Source organism: Myotis daubentonii, chromosome 19 (genome assembly GCF_963259705.1).
Source record: "Myotis daubentonii chromosome 19, mMyoDau2.1, whole genome shotgun sequence".
NCBI lineage: Eukaryota > Metazoa > Chordata > Mammalia > Chiroptera > Vespertilionidae > Myotis > Myotis daubentonii.
The window spans coordinates 12,758,765-12,779,114 of NC_081858.1; the positions used below are offsets into that span (position 1 = coordinate 12,758,765).

Here is a 20,350-nt window from a genome sequence, read left to right on the forward strand (position 1 = left end):
TGGTAAACTATTTGGCAAATGAAGTAAGGTAAGTCAATTAAAAAAACCCCACAAAACTTACCATAGAATGTCCTTAATTGTATCTTTAATTTGGAGGAAAACATCAAACAATTATAGAGCTGTTTGGTTGTAACTCAAGGCTCCAAACGTTACCTTGTGGCGTTACTACTCGTACCCAGAGGTCAATTGTCTTGTAGCCCAATCCCTTGGAACATGCACTGGGAATCAGACAAACAAGCTGCCTGAGCCTCCAAAGTAGGTGTCTCTCAGCTCCGCTCTGAAACCCTACATGACCGCTTTAGTTCTTAGCGTTTGCTCAGAGTCGATGGCTCATGTATCATAATGTTGGCCAAGCTTGGTTATCTAACTTCCCAGCATCCACAAGTTTGGAAACAACAAGGTTCTCCTGGGATAAGGTTGGGAACAGATCCGTAAAGTGAAAAGGAGAGAGAAGAAACGGGGTGACCCTGAAGAAAGGCAAGGGATTAACATGCCTCCTGGGCCTATCCCTCCCTTCACCCAGCTGTGCTGATCACATGGGAGGCGTGCCTCTCTCCTGACCACAGCACGGATCTCTTTCTGCTTGTGTATCGCTGGGGTCCAACCATAATCACTTGCTGTCATTTGTGAGCGAGCGTTATTTTTTGATGCGTGATCTATATAGAGCCGGCTGCACGTATTTCAGACATGCCATCGGATGAGTTTTGGCATATGTCTACACCGGTGATGCCCTCACCACAATCCAGTCAGCGAGCATAGTTCCCACCCCCAAAACTTTCCTCACACCCTTCTTTTTCTCTCTGATGCTGTAGTGTAGATGAAGCGTCCGTCTTTATAAGTGAGTACTCAAAGCACCGTGGGAACCCCGTGCCCGCAGACGCCGCGCCCTGTGAGATTCTGAAGGTAAAGCTGCCCGCAGTTGCCTGGACTCTCACCAGCCTGACGCCATTTCTCTTTCCGGGGTCTTGACATTGAGCCAGACTTGTTCTGGAGATCACTGTGTTTTCACATGTGACTGCATATGTTTTTTATATTTTACTTTTTTTATAAGAGAGTCCCAGGCCAGCAGTGAAGAGGCCATGGCTCTCCTCTGAGCTCTGCACCAGGCGGCCATGTGGCCTCTAGCCAGTCACTGACCCTGGGCCAGCTCTGGCTTCACACCTGGGCCGCCTGCTCTCCAGCTGCCTCCTAAAGTCTTGCTTTTCAAACTGAAGCAAGTGAGACACTACATTTCCAAAGGCCTTGGTTAATGTGGTGCTTGAGTATCAATTGCTTTTACTTCTCCTTTTTTAGTTACCTAAGACATAAGTGTTCCCTAAGGAAAAAAGAGAAATTTGCAAGAGCAAAAAAAACAAAGTTCTTAATCTCTTGAAATCTCACTACCAAGAGAGAGTATCACTGTTAACATTTTGGTATATATTCTTCCCAATATCTTTATATATAAAATATGCATGTAAATTACTTCTGCTTCTATTTTGAATTTAAATACAAGGTAAATATTTTTATTCTGATCATGAATTAGTAGTTTTAGTAAACCTAAATATTGTGGGGGGTTTTCTGTCCTTTGGTCCAAAATAGACATATTAAAATAAGCCTACGTGTTCTTAGCTTTCATTAATAACTTCCAAGTCTGTTGTGCTCAGTAGCATAAAATTGCTTTTTTTCAAAAAGGGAGAATATGAATTTAGGAGATGAATTTGTGGCCCTTAAAAATAGGTTTTTCTATAGTCCTATTCATCTGAACTGCTCAAGAATGTTATGTGTTGATTTTTAGCAATACAGTTAAACCTTAAGTTCTTTAGTTTATCTGAGCCATTTTCTATTTAAAAAAAAACAACACCTAAATGACACTCATAAAAATACTTCTGTGTTTCTTCCCATTTAGATGTTTCTTAATGGATCATAGTCAGTCATCAAACCTTTCTTAGGAAGAGCCAGAGGAAGTTTGGAGCCCGCTATCAACTGACCATATTTATTACGGTTGTTAAAATTGTGCAATCTCTGTGTTATAGCTGCTGTCAAATATCTGACAAGTGATGCTAAGACACTTGGTAGTTTGTCCCATAAAAAAGTTATATCCTGAGTTAATAAATCTTTTATTGCCAAGTTACTTGTATAACATAGAAAGACAATTTTTCTTACCATATATGAAGGAAACAAAATGCAAAGATATTTTGCTCCCTGCAGAAGAAAAGCGAGTACTTTTAGCCTATTTCTTCCACATATAAAAATAAGAATGTCAGTCTTTTTTTTTTTTTTCCAGAGGGGAAGGGAGGAGAGAGAGAAACATCAATGATGAGAAAGAATCATCCATCAGCTGCCTCCTGCAGGCCCCCTACTGGGGGCAAGCCTGCAACCTGGGCATGAGCCCTGACCTGGTTCATAGGTGGACACTCAACCACTGAGGCACACCAGCCAGGCCAGAATGTCATTCTAACTAATGTTATTCTAGTAAACATGTATATAATTTTTTGCCTTAGCCAGTTTAGCTCAGTGGATAGCCAAGGGGTCCCAGGTTTGATTCCAGTCAAGGGGTCAAGGGCAGGTACCTCAATTGCAAGCTCCTCCCCAACCCAGGCCCTGGTCAGGGCACGTGCAGGAGGCAACCAATCTATGTGTTTCTTTCACGTTATTTCTCTCTGTCTTTCCCTCTCTCTAAAAAATCAATGGAAAAATGTCCTCGGGTGAGGATTTTTTTTTAAAGTATATAATTTTTGCTGCAAATGCAGAGTATGTCAGTTCGTGGCCAGACAGGAAAATAGAAAACACTCCAGATAATTCAAGTGGAGATGGATTGAATGCCAGAAATTGGTTCCAAAGTTGTTAAAAGAACCAAAAGGCCAAAAGGGGGATGGAGGGAGGCCACTTGGGAGGCACAAGGGAAAGGGCTATTAGTTGAAGGTCAGGGAGCTGCGCCTTCCTGCCCCTGGGTTGGAGCCTCCAGCCCCCATTCTCCACGGAGCTGGTGGAGCCCGCTGCTCCGCTCGGAGGCTGAGTCTGCTCCTCCAGTACTGCTGCGGCGTCACCACCGCAGCCCGCAGCCGTCCTCGGGCGTCCTCCGCTGTGGCTGCCTCTGCCAAGCCACTACGGAAGAGAAGTACCTCTGTGCTTTCACCAACCTCTGATCCTCGTGCCAGTGCCAAGAAACGACGGGACAGAGCAGGAAGCCGTCTGGCCGGGAGTGTGGGGCGTGGCGTGTGCAGGCTGTAAGCCCCAAGTAGGAGGATGGCCCAGAAGGGCAGCGTGGTGCCGAAAGCCAGCAGACACGGCCGGGCACAAAAATAATCGTAGCTCTTATTCCGCCTTCGTCATCTGTTGCTACGCTTGTGAATAACTTGATGGTACGAGGATTGGTCGGCCTTTTTGTGCCAGTTGAGAAAATACTTGTTTCTATGTCAGCATCATGATTGAAAGCATGGGTTTTGGAATAAAACACGTCTGGAATTGAATATGGTGCTATCCTGTACCAGCTGTGTGAACCCTGGCAAGTTACAGAATTTCCCAAAGCCCGATGCCCCACTCGTAAAGCCTCCTAGTTGCAGGCGGTGTAAGTGGCCGTTCACCTGCTCCCTCCGGACATGCACAGACTGCACCACTATTTCCCTCAAAGCTTTCCCACACTTGCAATGATTTCCTTAAGATACATTCCCAGGAGCATGTTTACCAGATCAAAGGACATGAAGACCGTTTTTAAGGCTCTAGATCAGTGATGGTGAACCTTTTGAGCTCGGCGTGCCAGCATTTTGAAAAACTCTAACTTAACTCTGGTGCCGTGTCACATATAAAAAATTTTTGATGTTTGCAACCATAGTAAAACAAAGATTTATATTTTTGATATTTATTTTATATATTTAAATGCCATTTAACAAAGAAAAATCAACCAAAAAAATGAGTTTGCGTGTCACCTCTGACACGCGTGTCATAGGTTCGCCATCACTGCTCTAGATGCAAACTGCCACTGCGTGCATGTCAAGAGGCCCTGGCAAATGTCCACTGTCCTGCACCCGTCCTCTCCAATGCGAAGCGAGCTTACCTTTAAAAACTTTTTGCTGCCCGGCCGGCTTGGCTCAGTAGTTGAGCATCGACCTATGAACCAGAAGGTCACGGTTCGATTCTTGGTCAGGGCACATGCCCAGGTGGTGGGCTCATCCTCTGTGTACAGCGTGATCAATGATTTTTCTCTCATCATTGATGTTTCTACCTCTCTCTTTCCCTTCCGCTCTGAAATCAATAGAAGTTTTTTAAAATTTTAAAATCTTTTTGTTGATTTGCTGAGTAACAGTGGTGTCTCACTACTTAGGATTGTATTTCTTTGATGTTTACGTAATTGAACCTTAAGAATAGTAAATGTGCCGAAACCGGTTTGGCTCAGTGGATAGAGCGTCAGCCTGCGGACTGAAAGTTCCCAGGTTCGATTCTGGTCAAGGGCATGTACCTGGGTTGCGGGCACATCCCCAGTAGGAGATGTGCAGGAGGTAGCTGATCGATGTTTCTCTCTCATTGATGTTTCTAACTCTCTCTCTCTCTCTCTCTCTCTCCCTTCCTCTCTGTAAAAAATCAATAAGATATATTTTTTTAAAAAAAAAGAATAGTAAATGTGAGGCTGACATTGCCAGCAGAGCCCATAGTTGTATCCTTGGGCATAAATGTGCAAGGAATGGAAGGGTCAAGGGGTGGCACTAGACCGTCACAAATGGAAATGAGCCGCCTGCCAAACCGTCTCAAGCTCAGCCAAAACGGTTCTTTTCCAGTCCTAACACCCGTGTGCTTGCTCAGAATACAGACCTCAGGTCAGGGGTGGGGAACCTTTTTTCTGCCAAGGGCCACTTGGATATAACATCATTTGGGGGCCATGCAAAATTATCAGCTTAAAAATTAGCCTGCTAGTCAACCAAGGACCTTGTATGCATATATGCATGGCCCATGGACACAAACAATGGGGCAGTGAGGTCCTGGGGTGGGGGGCGGGGGGTGCTGAAAGGGGTCAATGGGGGGAAAAAAGGAGACATGTAATACTTTCAACAATAAACAACTATTTAAAAATAATTAACAACTAACAAAAAAAATGAGCCTGTTATATATGGTGAAACATTTAATTAACTCACCGCTAATGCCTTGGCAGGACCAGACCAAATGATTTCACGGCCTTAGATGGCCTGCGGGCCAGGTGTTCCCCACCCTTGTCATAGGTAAAGAGTTAGCTTCTGGTATGCCAGAGAAGTAATTTTTTTAAAAAAATGCTTTGAAATTGATTTCAGAGAGGAAGGGAGAGAGAGAGAGAAAAACATCCATGATGAAGATCATCAATCGGCTGCCTCCTGCACACCCCCCACCAGGGATCGATCCCACAACCCGGGCATGTGCCCTGACCAGGAATCCACAACCTCTGGGTTCATAGGTCAACACTCAACCACTGAACCACACTGGCTGGGTGAGAAGTAATTTTTTGAAAAATAATATATTTGAATTTATTTTAAGATAAGGTCATTTGAAGTTCGTATATACAATTAGCCAGATCTATTGTTATATTTATTACACCATTTTTATTAGCTATGATCATTTTTCTAAATTATTCCACTCTTGTCTCCATACTATTGCCGAAATATATTTTTAAGACATAAGCCAGCCCTAGCCGGTTTGGCTCAGTGGATAGAGCATCGGCCTGTGGACTGAAGGGTCCCAGGTTTGATTCCAGTCAAAGGCACGTACCTCGGTTGCAGGCTTGACCCCCAGCCCTGGTCAGGGTGCATGCGGGAGACAACCAGTCAATGTGTCTTCTCTAATCATTGATGTTTCTATCTCTCTCCCTCTTCCTTCCTTCTCTGAAATCAATATATATACTAGAGGCTCGATGCACAAAATTCACACAAGAGTAGGCCTTCCTGCCTTAGCCAGTTTGGCTCAGTGGATAGAGTGTTGGCCTGTGGACTGAAGAGTCAAAGGTTTGATTCTGGCCAACGGCACATGCCCAGGTTGCAGGCTCGATCACCAGTAGGGGGGTGTGCAGGAGGCAGCCAATCAATGATTCTCTCTCATCGATGTTTCTATCTCTTTCTCCCTCTCCCTTCCTCTCTGAAATCAATAGAGAGAGAGAGAAAGAAAGAAAGCATAGGCGTTCCTTCCCCCAGCTGCCGCCACCACCTTCCCTCTGGCACCCGGGACCTGTGCTTCCCTCCAGCCCTGGCTTTCGTCCAGAAGGACATCTGGAATGATATCCGGTCTAATTAGCATATTACCCTCTTAGTATTATAGATATAAAAAGAGATAAACCAAATATCCTCAATGCCTGACCTCACACTTCATTGGCTCCCCATTTCACTTGGCATAAAACCCAAACTGCCGGCTAAGGCCCATGGGCCCCCTTGTTCCAATTGGAAACAGGATGTGTCCTAAGAAGATGAAATATTAAAAAGGCCCTTCTCTCGGTGGACCTCCAAAAAGGTATTCCCTATGGAGGGTCCTGTTTTTTAAAAAGCACTGTGTTTAAAAGCTGGCCCTTTACAACTCTGCTACCTGCCCATGCGTGCTGTGGCTTAGGATGTCCTGCATGAGCCTGCCCCACCCGTCTCTCTAACCTCAGTGCCTGCCGCTCCCCCTTCCCCTGATCAGCCTTCCCAACCAGCCCAACCAACTTGCTATGACATTGACACTCCTTTGCAATACCACCCAAAGTTATCTTTGTTGACTTGTTGATTACCTCACTATTCATCATTTTGTCCCCACTTCCTGGAACAGCACCTCACATAGTAGGCTCTTAACAAATATGTATGAGCTAGGGGGATTTTGACTACATGTGATCAGGGTGAAATATTTTCCTTGAATGTGTCATGATCCCATGAACTATTGACAGCACCTCCTTACACACAGACAAAAGGGGAAGTGAGCAACACCAAAATAAGTGAAGGCACTGTATTTAATTTTCATGACTCACGCATTTCATCATCTCTTGTTTTGAATGAGGTGGCTAGATGTCCATGCCTGTGACTACTTAGAGGAGAGAATTGTATTAGTAGGATATGCAGTCTTTTTTGTACGGCTTCTCGGGGGCCCAGAGATTTGGAAGCTATGTTTATTGTGAACACATTGGATCCCTCCCTTGAGCAGTTTTTGACATGTTTTTGAGTAAGAGAAAAAGACTAATTTTGGTGATCGTGTCTATCCGGTTGGGGAAGCCAACAGGTTCTTTTTTAGCAGATGCTGGTGTCATAGGTACCATAGACCAGTGGGTACCTTTTACGTGCTTATGCTGCTGTAAAATAATGATCCTTATCAAAATCTAGAACATTCTAGGACCCCAGACGACTTACCTCGTACCCCTTCCTAGAGCATACTCTCTCCAAAGGTAACCACTGTTGCGAACTTTATCATCATAGATTATTACATTTTCCATGGTTTTTAACTTTCTATAAATGGGCTGACCTAGAGTCTGAATTCATTACTCAACATTAAAAGATTCATCTATGAGTATTCAACTATTGACTGGTCATCATTAAAAAAGCAATTAAATGAGTAATGAGATGTTTTTTCATTTAAATCAAACACAAAGTTGGGAAACAACATAAATGTGGTCAGATTACATACATAACATCAAAAATCTAAATATAAAAGAATAAATAAATAATGAAAGATTCATCTATGCTATTTTGCGTAGCAGTTCATTTTTTTAAAATATGTTTTTACTAGTTTCAGAGAGGAAGGGAGAGGGAGAGAGAGAGGGAAACATCAATGATATCAATGATGAGAGAGAATCATCACTGCCTCCTGTACGCCCCCCATTGGGGATCAGGCCGCAACCCTGGCTTGTGCCCTGACTGGGAATCAAACCATGACCTCCTGGTTCATGGGTTGACGCACAACCACTGAGCTACACCAGCCAGGCTGTCAGTTCTTTTAATTCTACCCATTCTTATGGGAGACCTTACAGTATTCTTTTTTGTTTTTGTTTTTTTGTTAATCCTCCCTCACCCGAGGATATTTTTTCCATTGATTTTAGAGAGAGTGGAAGGGAGGGAGGGGAAGACAGAGAGAAAAAAACACACGTTGATGTAAGGGAGACACATTGATTGGTTGCCTCCTACACCTGTCCAGCTGGAGGCTGGAGATCAAATCTGCAACCCAGGTACATGCCATGGACTAATAATCGAACCCGAGACCCTTCGGTCCACGGGCCAATGCTCTAACCACTTAGCACACAGGCCAGGGCACCCATTCATTCTTTATATTATATTTACTCAGTATCCAAATTCCTTAAACTGCTTAAGAGAATCTTTCATTTATATGGCTATGCGTATACGTATGAAGCATTAGGATCTTCCTTGTACAGTATTAAAAGAGATCATGCAATAAACCAGGAGGAATCGAATTATCGCATTATCACAAAACCAAGATTGTCAACTCATTTCCCCCCAATGTTTTTAATATAGATTTGGTTCTTTTTTAAGCCTCAAAAGGATATATTACTCATAACCCATACTATATTTCATAACTCAAAAGGAGAAGTGGTAATTTACAAAATTTCTTCCCTTCGTCCTCAACCCGTAATGTCACAAGTCCTGTAGTTGATGTTTTGGTCACATGGAGCCAGAATATCTAGGAAAACTTTCCTCATCAAATGATATGAAAGCATATGCTGGTGCTTCTCTCTCTCTCTCTTGATTGATTGATTGATTGATTGGTTGGTTGGTTGGTTTTAGGGGGGTGAAGAGAGAAACATCGGTTTGTTGCTTCACTTATTTTTGCATTCATTGGTTGCTTTTTTTTTTAAGGGAGGGATGGAGAGAAAGAGAAACATCTATGTGAGAGAGACACATTGACTGGTTGCCAAACCTGCCCCGACTGGGGGCTGGGGTACATGCCCTTGACTGGAATCGAACCTGGGACCCTCAGTCCAGAGGCCAACACTCTATCCACTGAGCCAAACCAGCGAGGGCCCAATCTCTTGTGTATTTTAATTATCCCCTTGAGTCTATAGGAAAGCTAAGGAAGTAACAGATTTCAAAGCACATAGAGTAGCTGGAGAGAAAAATCTCAGAGAACAAGGTTTTATTCCTCTTTCCTCTTCCTTTCCTTGCAGCTGGCCCCCAGCAGGGCCCGTGCCCCCCGCCAGGCGGTTGGCCTGGGTTAGACTTCACTCAGTGTCCTCATCCCCGGGGCCCTCTGAAAGTCAGCAGGGTTTTGTATTTTGTTTCTTCTTTTATTTTAGCCCCTTTACTCATTGTTTTGGAAATACCTCACATTCCAGGCGAGTCAAGTCTTTTGGAATAAACAGCTCACCTCTTTCTAGACAAGACCCATTGACTATTCTGAATTCCCAGCTGAGTGGAAAAAACCACCACCAAGATGTGAAGACAAGAGAGGAATGCCACTCCACAGCCCCAAGAGAGTCTCAGAGGAACCAGCCTCTGCTCATTGTCATGGCGGACACTTCCCTGCCCCCTTTACCTGCAAACATCGCACCTTAATGAGCACAGATAAAGGATCTGTTTCCCTTCATCCATCCGCTGTGGAACAGGTTTTTACCGAGGCGACTTCAGTCATTTATTTCCATAGTTTACACATTACACAATGACTTACGCCTAACTGCCAAGAAACACAGTGAGAGCAAGATCAAATCCAACCCTTCAAGTACTAATCCCTAACATTAACCTTTACATGTCCTCCAAAAACCCCACCCAGCCCCATCACCCCGTCCTGAAACCTTTCTGTGTGCGTGTAGAGCAGGAGCCGCATAGGCAGGGCTCTCCGGAACCACGAAGAGGTGAGGGACGGGAGAGGTGGGGGGAGAACCACCCTTTCTCTGCTTCCCCCCAGTCACAGCCTCGTGATGCAGGAAAGTCACCCCAACTTTGAAAAGGGAAGCGCTCACCTCCACCACGGAGAACTGACACCTCGCACAGAGAAAGGGCGGCTTTTCTACAATGTTTGGTGGCATCTCGGTGTTCAACGTGAAGTTCTCGAATCCCAAGGGAAGCCACACACACACTCTCAATCGTGTGGCCAGAGGTTCCATCTTGCCTGTAGTTCTCAGAGCCGACAAGCCTATAATTATTTCAGGATTGCACCTAAAGCAAGTCCACCCTGACTTTGTAATCCTAAGACTGGCTATAGACACAACAGGGAGGCTGAGACTGGGCTTCATTTGGGAACCGCCCCCCCCTCTCTCTCTCTCACACACACACACACACACACACACACACTCCATGTCTAACCCTGAGAATTAACTACTATTGAGAATTCTTCTACATGAGCTATTTATAAACTGAAATGCCTTTGCCTTCCTTTTCCAGAACCTTGAAGTCCATGTCAATTAGGCTGCAAGTAACAGAAAACCCCACTAGAAATGGTTGTAAGAAAAGAAGGCATTTACTTACTACATTGCATCATCAGAAGTACGGAGATCCCATTCCCAGAGCGCGCCAAAGATTCCAGGTTCTTTCCGTCTTTCTGCTCGGCCATCCTTTCATCTGCTTGCCTCTTCACACTACCAAGGGGCTCAGCTGCTCTAAACATTACACCCTTGGGCAAAAATTCCTCAAGGTCCTTTTAAAAAAAATATTGAGGTGCAATTTACATGACATCAAATGAACCATTTTTAAAGTGAACAATTCAGTGGCATTTAGTCCATTCCAATGTTTGCAACCACCACTTCTATCCAGTTCCAAACAGTTTCATCACCCCCAATGGAGCCCCCATACTCACCAAGCAGTTACGCCCCATTCCCTCTTCCCTGATCCTGGGACTAATCTGGTTTCTGCCGCTCAGGATTTACCTGTTCTGAACATTTCGTGTCATTGGAATCATAAAACATGGGGCCTTTCATGTGGCTTTGTTTGCTTAGCATTCTTTCAAGGTCCACCTACATTGTAGGATGTGTCAACACTTCATTCCTTTTTATAATATTCCATTGTATGGATCCACCACATTTAAAAAATATATTTTTAAATTGATTTAGAGAGGAAGGGAGAGGGAGAGAGAGACAGAAACATCAATGATGAGAGAGAATCATTCATTGGCTGCCTCCTGCATTGCCCCACACTGGGGATCGAGCCTGCAACCAGGGCATAGGTCCTGACCAGGAATCAAAGCGTGACCTCCTGGTTCATGGGTCCATGCTCAACCACTGAGCCACGCCTGCCGGGTTCATCATTAATGTTTCTATCTCTCTCTCTCTCCCTCTCCCTTCCTCTCTGAAATCAATAAAAATATATATTTTAAAAAATGTGTGTTGGGAGGATATAGCATAATCCATTCCATCTTCCCCTTTTTCTTTAGATGGGCATTTGCTTTGTTGCTCCCCCCTCCTCACCCCCCCCCCCACACACACACACACACGAGCTCCAATAAACATCCTTATCCTTAACTAGTGGTCCTTTTATTTCTTTGGGACAGATTCCCAGAAGTGGGATTAATGAGTCAAAGGGTTTGTTTAGTTTCAATTGTAACAGATGTTGCCAGATTGCTTTCCGCAATGGCTGCAAACCTTCACATGTGTGAGCGGGCGAGCGTGCCCTTTCCTCCATATTCCTGGCAGCATTTGCTGTTGCCGCTTGTTTTTGTCCGTGTCACTCATGGATGCGTAGGGAGGTCCCATTGCTTCTCCCATTGGCACTTTCCTGACTTCGGTTTGTCGTGAGGGTCTTTCTGTGTGTGCACTGGCCATTTGGTTGTGGCTGCCTATCAATGGTCTATTTATAGGCTAAGTCCATTTCTGTATGGGTTGTTTGTCTTGTTCAGGTCAGTCCGTAAAAGCTCTTTATATAGTGTCCATTGGCCTTTGGCTGAATTGCTCAGAAGTGATTGAGAGCACTGGCTCTGGGGCCGGCAGCCAAGGGTCACTCAGAACTCCGCCCCGGACCCGCGGTGTGACCTCAGCAAGTCCATTAAGCTGGTTATGCCTCCATGGGCTCACCTACAGGTCGTCGCCGTCACCCTCATCCTCGCCATCCCTACTTTGTCGTGTTTGTTCTGGACATACATGACTTGGTACCTGGAATGTACAGACCATGGTGCCCAGCGCGCAGTATGTTCCTCAGCGGCAGCTGTGACTGTTATTTATGTTACAAATCTTTTTCCAGCGCCGCCATTTGAGCCGGCCTTATTTATGGCATCGTTTGTCACACAAAACGTTTTAATGTTGACATAGTCAAATATGTCCATCTTTTCTTCCCCAGCTCCTGGGTTCCCAGGCTTGGTTGCGAGAGCTCCCCCCTTGGTTACGGGATGAATTTCCTTCCTCTGATCACCAGAGGCACAGTCCTGCCCCTAAGCGCACAGTCACCCCGACTGCTCCGTCCATTTCTCGTCTTCTCCTTCGCCCAATAAGATGAGAACTTTAGAACACTTTTATTTAAAAAAAAATTTTTTTTAATTGACTTGAGACAGAGAGAGAAACATGGATTTTTTAAAACTTATTTGTATTGATTTCAGAGAGGAAGGGAGAGGGAGGGGGAGATAGAAACATCCATGATGAGAGAGAATCATTGATCAGCTGCCTCCTGCATGGCTCCTCCTGGGGATCAAGCCCACAACCCAGGCATGTGCCCTGATGGGGAATGGAACTGTGACCTCCTGGTTCTTAGGTCCACGCTCAACCCCTGGGCCACGCCCAACCCCTGGGCCACGCCAGCCAGGCAAGAGAAACATGGTTTGTTGTTCCTCTTGTGGATGCGTTCATTGGTTGACTCTTGGATGTGCCCCGACCAGGGAATCAAACCCGCAACCTTGGTGCATCCAGACGATGCTCTAACCAACTGAGCACCCAGTCAGGGTGGCTAGTCTTTTCTTCAATCAGTTCCCTCTGATCGCTCTATCAATTTGCTCTTTGTTTTGAGGCGTTCCTAGCACTCGATTTAATTTGGATCTCAGTAGAGACCCTGCTCTCCTTTAACTGAATTTCTTAAGTTCAAGAAATCGTGTGCTGTTGCTGGAAGAAGTCCCTGTGCCATCTCTGGCTTTCCTCCTGTGCGCTGGTGTCTGGCTGTTTCAGTTCGAAGGTAGAGCGTTCTGAGAGCTGGGCCCGCGGCTCTGCCTCTGGGCGCCTGTGCCTCCTCCCTGGGCTGCTATGGGCTTGGTCGGCCGCCTGGGCGCAGGGTTCATTGCGGGGCCTTCCTACCGTGTGGAAGCCACACTCAGCTTCCACCCCACGGCTTGTGGTATGGGGGGGTCTGCTTTACTCACAACACTGCTGATGCCAGATGTGGGGGTGTCCCCCTACACACCAACCAGTTCTCCAGCTCTCTGGTTAAAAATGCCCTTCCTGCCGAAACCGGTTTGGCTCAGTGGATGGAGCGTCAGCCTGCGGACTGGGAGGTCCCAGGTTCGATTCCGGTCAAGGGCATGTACCTGGGTTGCGGGCACATCCCCAGTGGGAGATGTGCAGGAGGCAGCTGATCGATGTTTCTCTCTCGTCGATGTTTCTAACTCTCTATCCCTCTCCCTTCCTCTCTGTAAAAAATCAATAAAATATATTTTTTTAAAAAAATGCCCTTCCTGCCCTAACCGGTTTGGCTCAGTCGAACTGCGGACTGAAGGGTCCCAGGTTCGATTCCGGTCAAGGAATCGATGTACCTTGGTTGCGGGCACATCCCCAGTAGGGAGTGTGCAGGAGGCAGCTGATGGATGTTTCTCTCTTTCCCTCTCCCTCTCCCTTCCTCTCTGTAAAAAATCAATAAAATATATATATTTTTTAAATGGCCATTCTGCTTGGCCAGTGTGGCTCAGTGGTTGAGTGTTGACCTATGAACCAGGAGGTCATGGTTTGATTCCCTGTCAGGGCACATGCCTGTGTTGTGGGCTCGGTCCCCAGCGGGGGCATGAAGAAGGCAACTGATCAATGATTCTCTATCATCATTGATATTTCTCTCTCCTCTCCCTCTCCCTTCCTCTCTGACATCAAAAACAGTTTTTTTAAAAAGGGCAGCCTGCCCTGGCCGGTATGGCTCAGTGGTTGGAGCTTCTGCCGGTGCACCAAAGGGTCTCCAGTTCAATTCCTAGTCAAGGGTGCGTACTCCTGTTTCAGATTCAATCCCCGGGCCCAGTTGGCACACACGCAGAATGCAAACAATCAATGTGTCTGTCTCACATCGATGTATCTCTCTCTCTTCCCCCTCCCCTGCCTTCTACCCTCTCAAAAAATCAATAGAAAAAAATATCCTTGGGTGAGGGTTAAAAAAAAAAAGGTGTCCTACAATTCAGTTTAATTGTAACACTAATTACCCAGAGTTAGCATCAGATCCCACAGGTGAGAGGCTCAGCCCCACAAGAGTATCCCACCCCCACCCCCACCTCCCACCCCCCCCATCTCTCCCACCCCCCGCTTCAGACACCAGTTGCAAGCCCCTGGGTTGCCACCTGTACTTCTGACCGACCGACCGGCTATAATCAGGGGCTTCCATGTCCGATCACTTGCTAGAACGGCTCCTAGAACTCAGGACCGTGCTTTCCTCCTATTACTGATTTATTATGCGGGATGCAAACGCACAGGTGCGTAGGCGGGGTCTGGGCAGGTCCCTAGCACTGAAGCCTCAATGCTGGGGAGTTGGGGTGCTGACTGACTCCCATGGCTTTGGGGTTTGTAATGGAGATTTCGTTATGTAAGCAGGAGTGATGAAATCATTGGCAATTGGTGGTTCCACTCAATGTCCAGCCCCACTCACCTCTCTGGAGGTCTGGGGTGGGGCTCGCAAGTTCCACCTCTCCATCCATGCCCTGGTCTTCCTGGCCACCAGCCCCCATCCTGAAGCTCTGGGGGCCCCGGTGCTCCCAGTCATCTCATCAGCATATAACGGGCATGTCTCTCAGGGGATTCCAGGGGCTTTAGGATTCCACCTATGAGTGAGGTCATATGGCATTTGCCTTTCTCTGATTGGCTTATTTCACTGAGCATAATACTCCCCATGTTCATCCATGTGTTCACAAAGGGTAAGATTTCCTTTTTTACTGCTGCATAGTATTCCATGGTGTAAATGTACCATAGTTTTTTTTATCCACTCATCTACTGATGGGCACTTGGGCTGTTTCCAGATCTTAGCTATTTATAAATAACACTGCTATGTGTCTGGCACAAGATATCCAATAAAATAAGTGGCAAAAAAAAAAGGTGAATTTTATAGTATGTGAATTATACCTCAAATATATATCAGGAGCTGAAAGAGCTAGAAGGGCCCTAGCTGGTTTGGCTCAATGGATAGAGCATTGGCCTGTGGACTGAAGGGTCCCGGGTTCGATTCTGGTCAGGGGCACATGGCTGGGTTGCAGGCTCAATCCCCAGTGGAGGATATGCAGGAGGCAGCCGATCAATGTTTCTCTCTCATCACTGATGTTTCTAACCCTCTCCCCCTCTCCCTTCCTCTCTGAAATCAATAAAAAAATATATTTTTTTAAAAGCTAGAAGGGTCCCTAGGCCTCTTTCATCCTCTCTGTGTCCCTGGCACCTAGCGGTAAATGAGGAAAAGCTCACATTTCATCCTAGGAATGTCTGAATCCAAAGTTCATTCTCTTGCCTCTGCCATACCACGTTGGTATCATGTAGCCTGGTGGCAAGAGGCCACACTAAGTTTGAACTTTATTCTTTTTTTAAAAAAATATATTTTATTGATCTTTTACAGAGAGGAAGGGAGAGGGATAGAGAGAAACATCGATCAGCTGCCTCCTGCACACCCCCTAATGGAGATGTGCCCGCAACCAAGGTACATGCCCTTGACCAGAATCGAACCTGGGACCCTTCAGTCTGCAGGCTGACGCTCTATCCACGGAGCCAAACCGGTCAGGACTGAACTTTATTCTTTTGATAATTAAAGGTTTTTGAGGTAGGAAAAGAGGCATAATTCAATTTTTGTTTTTGTTTTAGAAAGACAATTCTTAGGAGTTTTACATGAAAATTCTCTGTTAGAAGTAATAACAATGGATAAAAATATTGAGAAAGGTTTTTTTCTGGATTGACTAATAATTTTAGTAGTTTTGTGAAAATAATTTTTTGAGCCCTGGCTGGTGTGGCTCAGTTGGTTGGGCATTGTCTCATGCACTGAAAGTCGCTCGTTCAATTCCCCATCAGGGCACATGCACGGGTTGCAGACTTTTTCCCCAGTAGGGAGCGTGCAGGAGGCAGCTGATCTATGTTGTGCTCTCACATCGATGTTTCTCTCTCTCTCCCCCTCTCCCTTCCTCTCTCTCTAAAAATCAAATATAAATATATATAAAAATTTGTGCACTCGGGGGGGTCCCTCAGCTTGGCCTATGCCCTCTCACAGTCTGGGACCCCTCAGGGATGTCCACCTGCTGGTCTAAGCTGGCAGTCAGACATCCCTCTGGCAGCCTGGGAGTCCTCGGGGGATGTCCACTTGCCAGCAGAGAGCAGGCCTAAGCTGCAGTCAGACATCCTTAGCGCTGCTGAGGAGGCGGGGAAGGCTCCCGCCACCACCGCTGTGCTGGCAGCCATCAGCCTGGCTTGTGGCTGAGCAGAGCTCCCCCTGTGGGAGTGCACTGATCACCAGAGGGCAGCTCCTGCATTGAGCGTCTGCCCCCTGGTGGTCAGTGTGTGTCATAGTGACCAGTCATTCCCAGTCATTCTGCTGTTAGGGTCAATTTGCATATTACCCTTTTATTATATAGGAGATTTTATATATATATATGACTGAAATGTCAGCCTCTCTGGGAACCCCAGAGAGCAGTATAATATTTTTCTCTCATTCCATTTTTTAAAAGTAGGCATGTTAGTGCGATCTTTCTCTCTCTCTCTCTCTCTCTCTCTCTCTCTCTCTCTCTCTCTCTCTCTCTCCTCATCCCTTCCACTCTCTCTAAAAATCAATGGAAAGATATCCTCAGGTGAAGATTTTAAAAAATTCAGTTTAATATTGGTACTTACTTTCTCACGTGGTTTATTATTAGAACAAGGGCGGCTTTACCAAGAGGGTGACATGTTAGAGAAAGCTTTTGCCTCAGATCTGCCTTGAAATCCTGCCCGAGTCCATGGGCAGTGGCTTTTGGGGAGATGACTTACCTCCAAGATAAAGGTTCTTCAAGCCTTACAGGTCCTGCCTGCACGAACTGTGTTCCACCACCTAGACACAAGCTAGCCTCTCGTTTTCTGCTTTCCAGACACAATCATTGACTTCCCATTCAATATTTTATTTATTTAATTTTATCTTCTAATTACAGTTTACAATGAATAAATAAATAAATAAATAAATAAATAAATAAATAAATAAAATCCGTTCCCCCACCCCCCAAAAAAGGGGTATGTCAGTGAATTCTGAGGCTGGTTTCACCGGTGGACACAAGGGAGACGGGGAGAGAGAAGGAGCAGGTGGGCAATGTTTGCCGATGGAAAGTCAGCCTGCCCTGCACGCTGCGCTTCTCCTTTTCCTGCAGTTGCATTTCTCCGCTGTGCAGCACTGCAGGCCTCCTGTGAAATTCTGCTCGGATTTATAGGTGATAAGTGGCTTTAAATAAACACGTACAGTGTTCCAGCCCAGCTCTCAAACCCCTGGCTGAGGGAGGCGAACGGGTGGGATGCAGGTAGGGTTACAGCTGTGAGGATGGGAAGCAGAGTTTACTCTTGTATTATTATCAATTAGTGATTGTATTGTTTTCCATATGAACAACAGTAAACTTACTTTTTTTTTTTTCAATCCTCACCCAAGGATATTTTTCTATTGAATTTTAGAGGGAATGGAAGAGAGAGGGAAAGACAGAGAGAAACATCGATGTGAGAGAAACAAACACATTGATTTGTTTCCTCCCGCACGCACGAGCCCTAACAAGGGCCTGGGCTGGGAAGGAGCCTGCAACTGAGGTACTTGCCCTTGATCAGAATCAAACCCAGGACCCTTCAGTCCACAGGCGGACGCTCCACTGAGCCAAACTGGCCAGGGCAGGAAACTTACTATTGTCCCACCCTGTATAAGGAAGATGATTAGATGCTATTAGTCTTTTTTAAAAAAACAACAACTTGTTTTTAATCCTCATCCAATGATATTTTTTCCATTGATCTTTAGAGAGAGGTCAATAAAAATCTTATCTAATAAAGAGGGAATATGCAAATTTCCATACGGTGTAATGGTCAAGATGGCTGCACCCACAGCAGAGGCTAAGCTCCCTTAACTAGCTTTAACGAGCAATTAGCAGGGACCTGAGGCTGCATGGCACTGGGCCAAGGCAGGGGACCTGAGGCTGCGCCCACTGCCTGGAAGGGGCTGGCCGGGTCTGAGTCTAGCTCAATGGGGGTGGGGCCGGCTGGGTCTGGGTCTTGTGCAATTTCGAGGCGCACATGGGTGGGCGGGGACTTGACTCTGATTCCCATGGCACGCCCCAGACTCTGACAGGAGGAAGATTTTCATATACATTTTACTAATTTTCTTTCATCTCTGACACTTCTATTATAAAGGGCAAATAGCAATATTAAAATATTCCCTCTAATTATTTCCCTTTTAATGTGCATGAATTTCGTGCACTGGGTCACTAGTGTGTATATATATAGCGTTGCAGAGAGTTGAAACCCGCCTTCTATCCCATTTCCCTCCCTCCTCCAGAAATGATCTGTATCCTGTAGTTACTGTCCATCCTTCTCAGCCATGACTTCTGTTCTATGACATACTGATGCTTCCAAAAACACCATGGTATCTATATTAGCATGACTGAGTCAGTTACATAAATGTTGCCGTGTTGCATGTATCTTTCTGCACCTTGCTTTTCGCTCTAGATCAGTGGTTCTCAACCTTGGCTGCACATTAGAATCACCTGGGAATCTTTTTTTTTTTTTAATTAAATCTTTATTGTTCAGATTATTACATTTGTTCCTCTTTTTTTCCCCCCCATAACTCCCCTCCTCCCAGTTCCCGCCCCACCCTCTGCCCTCACTCCCCACCCACTGTCCTCATCCATAGGTGCACGATTTTTGTCCAGTCTCTTCCCGCATCTCCCACACCCCTTTCCCCCCCAAGAATAGTCAGTCCATTCCCTTTCTATGTCCCTGATTCTATTATAATCAACAGTTCATTCTGTTCATCAGATTATTTATTCACTTGATTCTTAGATTCACTTGTTGATAGATGCATATTTGTTGTTCATAATGTGTATCTTTACCTTTTTCTTCCTCTTCCTCTTCTTAAAGGATACCTTTCAGCATTTCATATAATCCTGGTTTGGTGGTGATAAACTCCTTTAGCTTTTCCTTATCTGTGAAGCTCTTTATCTGACCTTCAATTCTGAATGATAGCTTTGCTGGATAAAGTAATCTTGGTTGTAGGTTCTTGGTATTCATCACTTTGAATATTTCTTGCCACTCCCTTCTGGCCTGCAAAGTTTCTGTTGAGAAATCAGCTGACAGTCGTATGGGTATTCCCTTGTAGGTAACTGAGTTTCTTTCTCTTGCTGTTTTTAAGATTCTCTCTTTATCTTTTGCTCTTGGCATTTTAATGATGATGTGTCTTGGTGTTGTCCTCTTTGGATTCCTTTTGTTTGGGGTTCTCCGCGCTTCTTGGACCTGTAAGTCCATTTCTTTCACCAGGTGGGGGAAGTTTTCTGTCATTATTTCTTCAAATAGGTTTTCAATATCTTGGTCTCGCTCATCTTCTGGCACCCCTATAATTCTGATGTTGGTACGCTTGAAGCTGTCCCAGAGGCTCCTTACACTATCCTCGCATTTTTGGATTCTTTTTTCATTTTGCTTTTCCGGTTGGATGTTTTTTGCTTCCTCGCATTTCAAATCATTGACTTGATTCTTGCGCTCCTCTGGTCTGCTGTCGGGCGTCTGTATAATATTCGTTATTTCAGTCCGTGTATGCTTAATTTCTAGTTGGTTCCCCAATATAAGATCGAGGGTCTTATTAGTTTTCGTGTAGATCTCATTAAGTTTATCGGCAGCTTCTAAACAGTTCTTGAGAGACCTTAAAAGTGTGGTTCTGAACTCTATTTCTTCCATTGACAATTTTGTCCTGTTTCTTTGTCTCCGCATTTTGTTATGCTTCCTTGGTGCACCCCCTAGTGGTCTTTGTTCGCAGTCTTATAGTTAAATCTTGATTGTTGTAGCTAATTCCAGGGAGGGTTTGACCTCCAGGCCAAGTGGCTATGAGAATCAGCTGTGTCAGCAGTGAGAGAACTTCTGTCCTCTAGGGAGGTGCTAATCTAGCCTTTGCCTGAGGCTATCCGGCAAATGCCTCTGTGCAGGGCTTGGGCGGGGCGGGTCGCACAGGATCAACAGGGTGGGCCGGAGAGAGCAGTTATGGCGGCTCTCAGTCCTGTCCCCAGGGGCTCTGCCTCTCTGAGTTCCAGCACCCGCTGCAAAACTCGGAGAGAAAGCTGCACTCGCTCTGACCAAAGCCAGATAGTCCCGCTTCTCCCGTTTGAGTCTGGG

General features: G+C 45.6%; 1 protein-coding gene across 2 annotated transcripts in view; it reads left to right on the forward strand.

The window, feature by feature from the left end:
• The window catches only part of KNTC1 (kinetochore associated 1), a 64,266-nt gene extending 62,018 nt beyond the window's left edge, over positions 1-2,248 (forward strand). For both annotated transcript variants that reach the window (XM_059677036.1, XM_059677037.1), the window contains exons 62-64: positions 1-28; positions 813-903; positions 1,886-2,248. The exon at positions 1-28 is cut by the window's left edge and continues 118 nt beyond it. In XM_059677036.1, coding sequence (XP_059533019.1) covers positions 1-28; positions 813-903; positions 1,886-1,906 — 140 coding nt within the window. In that variant the 3' untranslated portion in view covers positions 1,907-2,248. The remainder of the gene's footprint in view (positions 29-812; positions 904-1,885) is intronic.
• The last annotated feature ends 18,102 nt before the right edge of the window (positions 2,249-20,350 follow it).